The sequence below is a fragment of the Pagrus pagrus genome (assembly GCF_965226575.1).
Source record: "Pagrus pagrus genome assembly, chromosome: 12".
Taxonomy (NCBI): Eukaryota; Metazoa; Chordata; class Actinopteri; order Spariformes; family Sparidae; genus Pagrus; species Pagrus pagrus.
This window is the reverse complement of record NC_140196.1, coordinates 9,433,325-9,444,807: the sequence shown is the minus strand read 5'-3', so window position 1 is coordinate 9,444,807 and position 11,483 is coordinate 9,433,325. Positions and strand designations below refer to the sequence as shown.

Sequence of the window (11,483 nt, the reverse complement as noted above, 5' to 3'; positions counted from 1 at the left end):
GATCTTGACAGTTTAAAAGCAGTGAACTTAAAGTAACTCAAACAAAAATGGCAATAAAACTGCTTCACTCTGGTTTAATGGGTCCATTTTGAGTTTGAGGAAAGCCTGCTAGACCACATAAAACATTTAAAGGTGGAACAAGAGGCTAAGAAACAAGATATCAATACAAAGAACAGGTGAAATAACTTTCTTAAAAAGGAGACGTGCTTATTTTCAGGGTCATAATTTTATTTCACTACCAGAATAGGTTTACAGTCTCAAGGGGTCCCGTTTATTGGCCCAGTGTAAGAACAACTTACACAACAAGTTTTACACACAAAATGCACTCAAAATTCAGTGTATTTAATCCAAAAGGAAAGCAGCTACTTTAGCGTTCAATCTTATGATAGTGCAAGTACAGGTAAAGATAAGAAGACGGTGCTTAACAATAATTTATCAGTGCTTTATAAGCTTTACAGCTAGAAGATTAAATAACTGGACAATAACTATCAAGATAATGGAAGCACCCATGCTTAACGGAGGCCATTAAATGCAACAGCTTAATAAAAGTGCAATATGAAGTCTTAACGTTGTTAGATTAAAGGTTCCCTGTGGAGTTTTTGCCCTCTTGAAGCACTTTGTAGCCATTTTTCTATGGATGTGTTCCCTTTTGTTATCTTGTTTGGTACACATTGCTGCTGATATCTCACACTATTCGACTGCTCTACAGTGCATGTGGTGGTAATGTGCCAAGTTTTGCAGCAGTGTGGCAGAGAAGGCAGGGAAGAAGAAAACTAGCAAGCTAGTAGACATGGACATAAATAACGCAGGGTTTAAAATGTCCCGAGTAAGGAAACGCACTAGACGCATTTCTTAGACCTCGAGGATACACACAATGTGTTTTGGTGGGCAACAGGACGTAAACATCACTTTTGTTTGTTTACAGGAGAACTCCACAGGGCCCCTTTAATCTTTTTAATTTGACTAGCATTAACTCTGGGCGGATTTGCCTCGTTGTAGTGCCTAAACACTACTCAGTTATATTATTTTAGTACACAGATACTCTGATATGGCACCATAACTCCTCTACCACTTCATATATTATTATATTGCTGTATATTTGTTCATATGATCTGACTCAGCTGTGATTATTGATCGAGCTCTTTTTTTTTTTTAGCAACTTTTATCGTCCCTGACCGAGGCATTTCTTTGTTCAAGAAGCCCGTTGGGTCAAGATGACCGACGGTAGGTGATGTGCAAGTGCTGCATCAGCTCCTGGTTGTCTGTTGCCATGGAAACTGTCTGCTCCAGCTTGCCATCAGGTCGCAGCTGAAACACTCTAGAAATCTGAGAGATGGAGAAGAGCAGGCGAGGTCATCGCTCAGAAGAAGCAAAGAAGTTGTTTTATTGATCAAAATAAGTTCCGGAGAAAAGCTGGAGTTGATGTTTTGTGAGCAGTAATATTACACAGAATTGATTTTAGCAAATACACGAAGTAACTAATATTGATGACGAGCATATGATGATTGATCAGAGAGTCAGTTTTACCTGCTGAACATGTGGCTCCCGGGCAAAAGAGATTCTAGCCACAGACTGGCTCTGCAGGGTCAGCTGTTGTGCTGTCAGCTCTCCCTCCTCAATCTCCACTAAACCTGCACAAAAAGACACACAAAAAACTCAGTACATGCACATTTTAATTTCAATTTATACTAGTAAGAAATGAGTGATCTATATTTTATTATTTTATCTTCAATCCCGTTCCTCTGGGCCCCCTGTCCTGCGTGATTTAGCTGTTTTCCTGCCCTAACACACCTGAATCAAATGAATGGGTTGTTATCACCTGAGCAGAGCTTGATGACGAGCTGATTCAGGTGTGTTGGTGTGTTTTTAAGCCAAACATACATTTTAGAGTTTTCTCTCCTCATCCTCACTACCTGAGTTCTGTGCGATGATGAATGCCACTTTGTTTGTTCCGGGCTGCATTCGAATGAAGCCGCACTCCCTGTGCATTGGCTTCTTGCTCTCTGCGTGGAAGGCATTAAACCTGTCAAAGACAGGAACAGTGAGGAATCAGATGAAGTCTGTCAACATGGTTTCTAAACGACAGGAATCAATAGCAGTTCTCACTTTAGTACTGACGCACACACACCAGTGATTTAGCATTGCAAATCTAGTGCATCTATATTAGGGCTCAGGATGACTAATGCATCTATTTACCATAATAACATTTAATACCAGACACTCAGTGTTTCCTGGTCTGGTATTTCTCTGCTTGCACTGTTTCTGCTGTGTCCTGAGCAAAATGTAAATTCATCATAAACGTGACTTAAAACCTCTTTTGTGAGCTCATGCACTCATGACAGAGTGGATAAAAAAGACCACAAAACACTCACAGTAAAGAAAATCCTACCTCTTCTCAAACTCACATTCATTCAACCACTGGAGAGAAGCTCATGTGACTTGTTTGAAAACGTAAAAGCAAGGATCCATCCTGCAGGATCCTCTCAATTCATTTGTCTAACATCATTGAGGTATTTTTTTTCACCAGCTTTCCAACAGCAACACTCCCTGAAAATCTTGCTTTTGCTGACCTCCAGTGGTTTAACTTCTCACCTTGCTGCAGTGATGTACTCGAGACCTGCTGTGACATTACTGCTGGGTGTGGTTGTAAGTGCATCAAAGTTCATCTCCAATCACACCCAGCATTGATGCAGGGAGTGGTTGGAGGTGGTGAAGTGTGATTGCTCACAATAACGTACATAAAGTTGATGACTGGTTGTCCCACATGGCTGAAGTTCAGTTTCTCTGTGTAGTGGAACGGTTTTATGGACGGAAAACAGCCTTCACCGGGTTCATCTGACTCCCAGGAACCCAGGAGCCAGTCCAGAGGGAGGAGGACTGGGTTCAACTCCACTGATGCTTAAACACACAAACAGTTTATGCTGTATTATTGTGAAAACAGAGAAATCGAAATATGCCATATATACTAAATACACTGGTATTACTTTACATCTGAAGTAAGTTTGAATTTAATATGAAAAAAGAGATAATTACATATATTTTGGGTAATACCATGTGACAGAACAATTTACAAGTCAGCTGACATTACAGGCACTGGAGATCAGTTTCTGAGTACTAGATGTTGTAAATTAGACACAATTTTTTTTTTATAGTGGACGCTTTGACTTGTCATAGCACCAGGACATGTGTTTCTACAATATAATGGTGTTGAGACGCCTTTTTTCACCTTTTATTCTTTATCTTGCCATTTCTTTCATTTCAGTGTATCTTTATTTTACTCTGAATAAACAAATAGACAAAAGGGAACATGCCCTGTTGGTAGAAATCACATTTACATCTTTTGTATTGATTTTATTTCAGTGAAAATAAATGCAAGTATTCCCACTAAAATCATGACTCATTCAACGCATTAAGTGTTTCATTGTACTTTAAATTTTGCAGTTATTATATTTTATCATTAAGGCAAGGCAAGTTTATTTGTATAGCACAATTCAGTCACAAGGCAACTCAAAGTGCTTCACAGGGGCATAGAAATTACATTGAAAGACATTAAAAACAAGTAGGAAGACATCAAGAAACAAAAACATTATAACAAGTTAAGAAATAGGAAAGTAAGCTAAAATAGAAAAGGTTTAAAAGAGACAAGACTAAAGAATAAAAGTCACAGTGCAGTTCAAAGCCTTGAAATTGCTTCAGAGAAAGGCAGTGGCAAACAGAAAGGTCCTTTGATTTAAAAGAGGTGAGTCGGAGCAGACCTGCAGTCTGTTCCAGATACAGTATGTGGCGCATAATTAACATTGACTGTTACGTAAAGCATTTTATGTTGCCTTTTAAGCCATGGAAATAAAGATTATTATCATTATTATATCTAAATACTGCCTCACAATGAAGTAACACACTATTCACTGAAAAACCACACAAGGACAGAGGGTTTGGTGCTTTTTCATCTCTCTGTGGCTGTGAAGCAGCAGCGTGTGTCAACCCCTAGGTGGCAGTAATGACGAAAAGAAGACAACCAAAAACCAGAAGAAGACGATTCAGTGGAAAACACACAGGGAGGTGACTGTCGTACGTCGCATTTATGAAAATCTAAACGTTAAAACAAGACGCAATTATGACAGCATCATTTATGTATCGATCACCGACTGCAACGTGAGGACTCAGCACACAAACGGCTGAACATGTCCGGCCGTTGCTGTGTGTTTGCCGTCACGGCAGCTGATGTTAGCTACTTTCGTTTTGGCAGCTAGCTAGCTTAAATGAAAACTCAACCGTCAACGGTAGGCTCGAGTTGGATGTAAAAAAAAAAAAAGGGCCACCGAGATACTAAAGGACACATTTTACATTTGGACTTTCATAATATAATGTACATTATTCCGTTAAGGGCTACTAGGTATTTAATAAGGAGCTAACCTGATGCGCAGAGTTGGTAGTTGGTTAGCCTGTGGTCACCGTGACATTGGAACTAGCTAGCTAACAGTTGACATTATTCAATATTTCTTACTCTTAATTACAAACTGAAATATAATCCTACCTGTGTGGTTAAAAGGACACGCCATTATTGAATGAAAGCGCAGTCAAACGAGTAGAAATGCATAAAATCTGGCGGAAGCAAAACAGGTAAACGTCACTAAATTAATAGTTGCGCTGCATGTTGTTGATCCAGTGTGACGTCGTTTTACAGCCGGTCCAATAAGAGCAAGGAATCTTGGGAAATGTAGTTAATACAGCAAAACACTATGTGTTAGATAACCTTGAATAAATGTAGTTTTCCACAGAATGGTTTCCCAATATAGTAGGTAGATGATAAGAGATTGTAGTTACATGCAGTAAACTTTGCACAACCACATTTTCCTCTTACAATTAAATGAGATGACACATGTATACGCGTTTTGCTTGTCTCGTATGCAAGCAAAGGGACATTTGCATCATCTACTGTCTCCATACACACACGAAACATCACACACCGATACTGTCTGCAGTGATGGGACCACAGGAAATACCCTTTTCTATCACAGAGGAACCCCCCTGTCCACTGTCACACCAAGTTTTAGATCAATCGCAGCTTTCATTATGAAATAACATAAGCTCAGGTGTAAGATCAGCCTTTTGGCCCATATTTATTTGGCACTTCCTTCATGTATGAGCTGTGAAACAGTATATGTTGATTAAACCGATTGGACAGGCAAATGTTTTTTTGCAAGAATTTACTTCATTTGTGGGAGACCTTAGTGAATATGACAAACATTGTTGTAATTTGTTCTACATCCAGGAGGGGAACCTCAAAAGCTAAAGCAGTTTTGGGGTCCTTCCTCTAGCCTATGTCATCCTACATGTGTGATGCACAGGACATGCCACTAATAAATCAACCTGGTATAAAATCAGATGATTAAATGGCACTAAATTATTAGTCACTCTGCAACAATGTGGCTCCATTGAGATGTACTTTTATAGACGGCACAATCAGAGCAGGGAGTCGTGGTAAGCTGTTACCGCACATTGAAGCAGGAGAAGAGTTTGATAAAATAAAGCACACTTTATTGAAATCTTTCAGTGCGCTCAGCATGACCCATATGACAATATTGGCTTTTTCATTTCAAAACTCTTACACAATAGTGGCTTGTGGCCTATGTTTTATAAAGTCTGTGCAGTCAAAAGCACAGACAATTTTCAGAAGTGTTTGTTCTGGTCTCTTAAGCCTTGCTCTTTTTGCAGGTCTTGAGAGCGTCTGCCAGGGCATGCAGTGCCATGTCAGCGTTAGTTTTCTCGCAGTTGTATCCCATCAATCCGATCCTCATCACCTAATGAAAAGAGAGGTGGAAAGTACAGTGCATCAGAGCCTGCAGTGACTCAGCAGCATGATTCAGACAGCTGTAAAGACACCGAACTGATGGCGCTGCTCCTGTTATTACTTTTCACCTCGTCACAGTGGGAATGAGGTGACTATTATTTCTCATGGAAACATTTCTCAATACAGGAATGATAATTTAGCTCATGACCACAAAGTTAAGGCATTAATCTGTCCACTGTACAGGCCTGAACTACCAGCAGCAACTTACCATGCCGATGGAAGGGCCCAGGCCTCCAGTCATCTCAATCTGGTGGTGTTTCACCATGTAGGTCAGCAACTCCCTCCAGTCATAGCCGTCAGGGATGGCGATTGTGGTGACGGAGGGAAGCCTCAAATCCTGCATGACACGTCACAAAATGAGTGGTCACAACACGGATGAAGTATCAGTTATAGTGCAACATAAACAGTCCGTTACAGGCTCTGCCTCACCCGTTCAGGGACGAAGAGCTTGAGGCCCAAGTCCTCCAGTCCTCTGTACAGGTAGGCCGCCACCTCCTTGTGTTTCCTCCAGGACTCCTCCAGCCCCTAGAGGGAGACAAAGATGAATAGAAGTATGTGATAATCAGACATGAAGGTAGACGGGAGCTGCTCCAACAATACCTCACACAAAACAACTGCACTATGAGAGGCTAATTCAGAGCGATATGTCCATTTTAAAGAAGTAGACGTCGATTCTAAAAATGGTAATTAGCTAAAGGGGGAAAAAATTGATGCCACAGACAATAATTTGAACCCCTGCCAAACTCCCTGCTGTAAAATTAAGAGTGTTTGAAGAAGGTGCTGAAATAAAGTATCTGGTATCTGTGAATATGACCACAGCACTCTACTGAGTGTCATTGTAGTTAACATTATTTTGTGTGATTAAAAATATTTGTGTTATTGACAGCATAATAAACAAATGTATTCTGCAAAGTCAACTATTAATGCAACGTTAACTGCTAATAAATGCATAATAAAGTAAAGCTTAGTAAAGGTTTAACAATAATACTGTCTTATTAACATCAGCATATTGTAAGGACTTATTACACATTAACTAACGCTTAGTACACAGACCATAATATAATTTGATACCTTGATACATTTTTGGTTAACAAAAATAATTGGAAAGACGACATAAATAAAGGCCGAGAATGTCTTTCACTAAAGTAACTAAAAAGGGGTGAAATGTCCCTTTACCTTCTCAGCAAGAATTGCCAGACTTTCTCTCAGGGCAAAGAAACCAGACACTGGACCAGTGTGGTGGTATCTAAAGCCGAGAACACACATGATCACATTTTATTCACCGATGTGCACTGATGTTTAAAAATAATAATAATAATAATAATAATAATAATAATAATAATAATAAAAGTTAATCACAGTTAAAGTGAGATTTAGGTGGTATGAAGGGAATCATAATGCACTTACAGTCTGGCTGGTTGGCCATCACAACCCCAGTAGTTGGACAGGTGTGTCATATCAAACAGGTAAGATACTGGTTTTGTTTTCCTGTTAAACATCTTTTGGCTGTGAGGGGTAACAGAGAGACAAAGAGATGCCTGCTTTAGTCACTTGTTGGCCTCAGATTTTATGCAGTTGGGCTGGAATCATGCATATGGAAACACACCACAGAATCCCTCCTTACCATGCTCTCTCGTTAAAGGAGATGGGTGCTGTGCCGGGAGGTGCGTTCAGAGCCTTCTGAGAACCAGTGTACAGGATGTCAATATCTGGGGACACAATAACAGGGAGATTATATCACACATCAGCTCATGGTAGGAGGGAACAGAATTGAGTCCTTCATCAGTGTCTTACTTTGCTTGTCCATAAAAATTGGTGCTGCACCGAGCGATGCAACTGTGTCAACCAGGAAGAGGCAGTTATGTCTGCGGTAGTTTGACAGTAAGCAGTGAGAAATGTGACAAAATAATTTGGTAAACACATGAAACTGTGCATTTTATGGGGAAATCGAGGCTCACTTTTTGCAGATGTCTCCAATTCCATCAACTGGGTGACAGAGGCCAGCAGAGGACTCTCCGTGTGTGAGGAAAAACAGGACAGGCTTGTGTTTTTCTACGGCCTACAGAAAGATATGAAAATGAGTTTAATGACATGGTCTCTGACTTGTAACTGATTATTTTTGTAGGGTGAGTCAGTTATGGGCTGTTTCAGAGACATTGTGCCTACCTGTTCAATTTCCTTATTGCTGAAATATCCTCCTGGTGATTTTACCATTCTATGTACATTGGCACCTAAAGAGAGAGAGAAAGAAAGAAAGAAAGAAAGAAAGAAAGAAAGAAAGAACAATCAGGTTATATGTAGTTGTTTCTCTTCTTTGGAGACCCAGTGGATGCGTGCGTAAAACCGTGCGTAAATACGTACCCATTCTTTCTGCGATGTCTGCAACGCGCTCTCCCCAGATTCCGTTGATGGCCACGAGCACGCTCTCCCCGGGCTCCACCGTGTTGAACACAGCACACTCCATGGCTGCGTGCCCGGAGCCGCTCATAGATATAGTCATGTTGTTCTCTGTCTGAAAGGCGTACTGGATCCCTTTTTTGATGTCATTCATAATCTATGAAACACAATGAAAGCGTGATGACCACAGCACCGTCTCCAAGAATTTACGTTTGTATACTCTGAACAGAATCCAGACAGCGAGCACAGCACTTTAGTAATATTCAAATATATGTATGTAGGCTACATTACGTTTGTGATGTAATGTTTTAGCCACATTTGTCAGATATTGATTTCAGCGGGTGGGTAGAACACGACCTGTGCGCAATTACGCACAAACTGTTCTGATCTGTGACCCCATACAAATATTGATATTTTCTTAGTATGAAAATAACAGAAAATTGAATTATTAACATCAGTGGTTACAGCATTTTTAATTTGAAATTGGTCCCATAAAACTTTCAGCGGTGGGAAAATTGTTTTACCAATTTTACCTAAGCAAAAGGAAAATTACCAGAGTGTATTTTAGGATTTACTGACTGTCAATGGACCTGTGCCTCCAAACTGTACTAAAGTTAAGAGAAAGTGTTTTTCCACCTGAAAGAAGCTTAATTGGACGGAAATATACAAAAGCAACTCAGCCCGACTTTACCTCATACATTTCCGGGTGCAGGTGACCAATTATCGGCCTGCCCCCTGCGGCTAAGACGCGTGGAGGAACGTTTGAGGGTCCCGGTCCGAACAGGTAACGCAGCGGAGCCTCCAGCGGCTTGAGCATGCATGCGGGCGGCGGGATGGTGACGGAGGACATGGAGCGGTCCAGTCGCTGCAGCAGGGGCGCGCTCCTCCCCGCCACCGGACTGTCGAGGGCCGCTGCTGCCTGCTGGGCGAGCTGCGCGCTCCGGCTGAACAAAGCCCGCTGCATCACGGCTGCTGTCCTGGTTCCTGAGAAGCCTGCACCGAGTGAGACGGAGAAACTGAGCCTGGCTGTGAGGTTTGAGTGAAGATTTAAAACAAACAGGTCTTTGACCTGTTGGCCACGGGACGGTGTGCCTCCCCTTATTGCCAACCCTGCCCCTGACTTCAGGGCAATAACGGACACAGTAGCATATCAACTTATTATAGTAAATCATACTAAAAGGTGTTTGTAACAGTAGGTTTTTGGTTAACTTCTGTAAATGGCACCAGTATTTCAAGTTTTAAACTTATGAAACTTTCAAAACTGGTAAAATACTCAAATAGAGTCTGAGCAGCTGGTTATCAAGACACTTTTCCCATTTGGATCAGCCTTTAAGTGGAAATATACACCACAAATCATGGGCATTATTATGTATGGTCCAGCCTATACAGTGTCCAGACTTCTGATATCTATGTGAAAAAGAAACATTTAAAACAAAATATCTTTATTTACATTTACAGAAAGTGCCTCCAGTGCAAAGACTGTCAGTGTTGGCACTTTTGTTACAGTCTGGATCCACCAGGACTGATTACTGTGACTCCTTAAAGCACCTTAAGGACTCTTGAACTCGTGTAGGCCTAGAGAAGTGAAGACCTGAACTTGGCAGCCTTGAACCCGCTTAGGTTAGTTTGTGGGTGGTTTGTTGGTTTTGTCTGCCGCCACATGTCACACAGCAGCATTGGGTTTGTGAAGAGGAGTCTCCTCTCAGAGAGCCAATCTGCTCCCTCAGAGGAGGAAGGGGGGGGCAGGCACATGTACAGCCCCACACTCACAAACAAAACACACACACACACACACACACACTACTGTTTCAGATATTTTTCAAATGAAACGTCACACGGTCCAGTTTCACCCTCAGAATAAGTGAGTAGAATAGAAAATGATTCAACTTTAGTTGTCTATGAGTTCAGCTGAGACAGGTGGCACCTCACACATACATACATACATCTCCAATGTGATTTTATCTGTGCAGAGTGTAGTACATCCAAGCCTTAATAAAAATAATTTTCCAGGTGAAATTAAAAATACAAGATTGGCTCCTTACGATGAAAAGACTGTGAAATTAAAACCACGTCCTCCATGTTTCACATAAGTCGTTTTCACGTTTGGTAGTATCTGTGTGGGATAACATTAATATCACATCTCTATTTTTATTTTGAATTTGTTTCACTCCAGATTTGTGTGTACAGAGCTGTCCAAGCCCTAGTAGAGAGGCTGTATTGTTAATGGAGAGAGAGTTGTTGTGGCTTATAATTGTGGCACTGTCTATGGAAACAGCTTACCATTAACACATCAGTGTCAAACATTTACTTTATCGTTGTACTGTTATGTTAAAGATTTATTCCATTCAAGTGGCATTTTATAAATGACAAGAAAGGAAACAAAAGCTGAATTTAGCTACACGAATTAGAGAGATGATGTTTGTTTTTCTGCCTTTTCACAGGAATTGAGTGGAATATCTGAAACTGTTTTGTAACAGCGAACAGGCCCCTCTCTGAGTCAGACTGGGTAAATAATTACACCACTGGTAAATAAATGGGACTCTTTCTCAGCGGCCTTTGAACTGGACTGTACCTTCAAAATCTGCCCAAACAGAGTGGGAGGAGGAGCTCGGGAGGGATGGACACAAAGAGAGAGACAGCAGTGTTTATATGCAAGATCAGTCATAGAGGGCATCATAACAGTGTCAGTACTGAGGACATTAACATCCAAAATGGGATATTACGCACACGGCCACATGGTCAGTTCAACCGACCAATCCAGTCCCAGGTTAAAATTGATTTCCACACACCAAATATAAGTAGGCAGTGCGTTATCTGAAATTCTGATTATTACTGTCCACATGGTGACCCTGATGCTTCAGGACTGGGAGCCATGGAGTAATATGTTTTAGTTTGTGGTAAATTTAACTCAAAACATTTTTATTGTGGATAAAGCTTCACCTGAGCACAATCGGAACTGAAATAATAATAACACAACTGATCTTTGCAAGGCCACAAAGTTAGTGAATAATACTGGACCCTGTAAAGGTCCAGTGAATGGGCCCACCCCTAATCTGCTCCTATTAAAAACATGTGTCTCTCTAACATTAACACCTGCAGAACATTTGAGCTTGATAGCTAATCAGAAGAGGACGATCTTCACTGACTAACTTTTTACGCCTAAAGAAACTAAATAAACAAACCCTTTGTTTTTATGACTGAATAAACAAACCGACCTTAAAGGACAACACAGTTT

At 40.8% G+C, this 11,483-nt stretch overlaps 2 protein-coding genes across 2 annotated transcripts; both read right to left on the bottom strand.

Annotated features, from left to right (window-relative positions):
* Positions 1-207: 207 nt before the first annotated feature.
* Positions 208-4,693, bottom strand: thap4 (THAP domain containing 4). Its single transcript, XM_084369512.1, has 5 exons — positions 4,535-4,693; positions 2,739-2,898; positions 1,914-2,023; positions 1,528-1,631; positions 208-1,326 (listed from the first exon to the last, which is right to left on the bottom strand). The coding sequence occupies exons 1-5, from the start codon at positions 4,557-4,559 to the stop codon at positions 1,210-1,212; spliced, it is 516 nt and encodes a 171-aa protein (XP_084225638.1). The 5' UTR covers positions 4,560-4,693; the 3' UTR covers positions 208-1,209.
* An 868-nt stretch (positions 4,694-5,561) lies between these two features.
* Positions 5,562-9,264, bottom strand: agxtb (alanine--glyoxylate and serine--pyruvate aminotransferase b). Its single transcript, XM_084369504.1, has 11 exons — positions 8,940-9,264; positions 8,213-8,405; positions 8,018-8,082; positions 7,810-7,910; positions 7,646-7,716; positions 7,476-7,560; positions 7,259-7,357; positions 7,028-7,097; positions 6,281-6,376; positions 6,060-6,188; positions 5,562-5,801 (listed from the first exon to the last, which is right to left on the bottom strand). Exons 1-11 carry the CDS (start codon positions 9,210-9,212, stop codon positions 5,694-5,696), a joined length of 1,290 nt encoding a protein of 429 aa, XP_084225630.1. The 5' UTR covers positions 9,213-9,264; the 3' UTR covers positions 5,562-5,693.
* Between the last annotated feature and the right edge of the window lie 2,219 nt (positions 9,265-11,483).

Coding starts and splice junctions, on each gene's coding strand:
- thap4 (XM_084369512.1), bottom strand. CDS start 4,559: ATGGCGTGTCCTTTTAACCACACAG. Junction 2,024..2,738: donor CAACCAGTCATCAACTTTAT/GTACGTTATTGT, acceptor TGTCTTTGACAG/GTTTAATGCCTTCCACGCAG. Junction 1,327..1,527: donor GGGAGCCACATGTTCAGCAG/GTAAAACTGACT, acceptor TCCATCTCTCAG/ATTTCTAGAGTGTTTCAGCT.
- agxtb (XM_084369504.1), bottom strand. CDS start 9,212: ATGCAGCGGGCTTTGTTCAGCCGGAGCGCGCAGCTCGCCCAGCAGGCA. Junction 8,083..8,212: donor AGACATCGCAGAAAGAATGG/GTACGTATTTAC, acceptor CTCTCTCTTTAG/GTGCCAATGTACATAGAATG. Junction 7,717..7,809: donor ATTGGAGACATCTGCAAAAA/GTGAGCCTCGAT, acceptor AAACTACCGCAG/ACATAACTGCCTCTTCCTGG.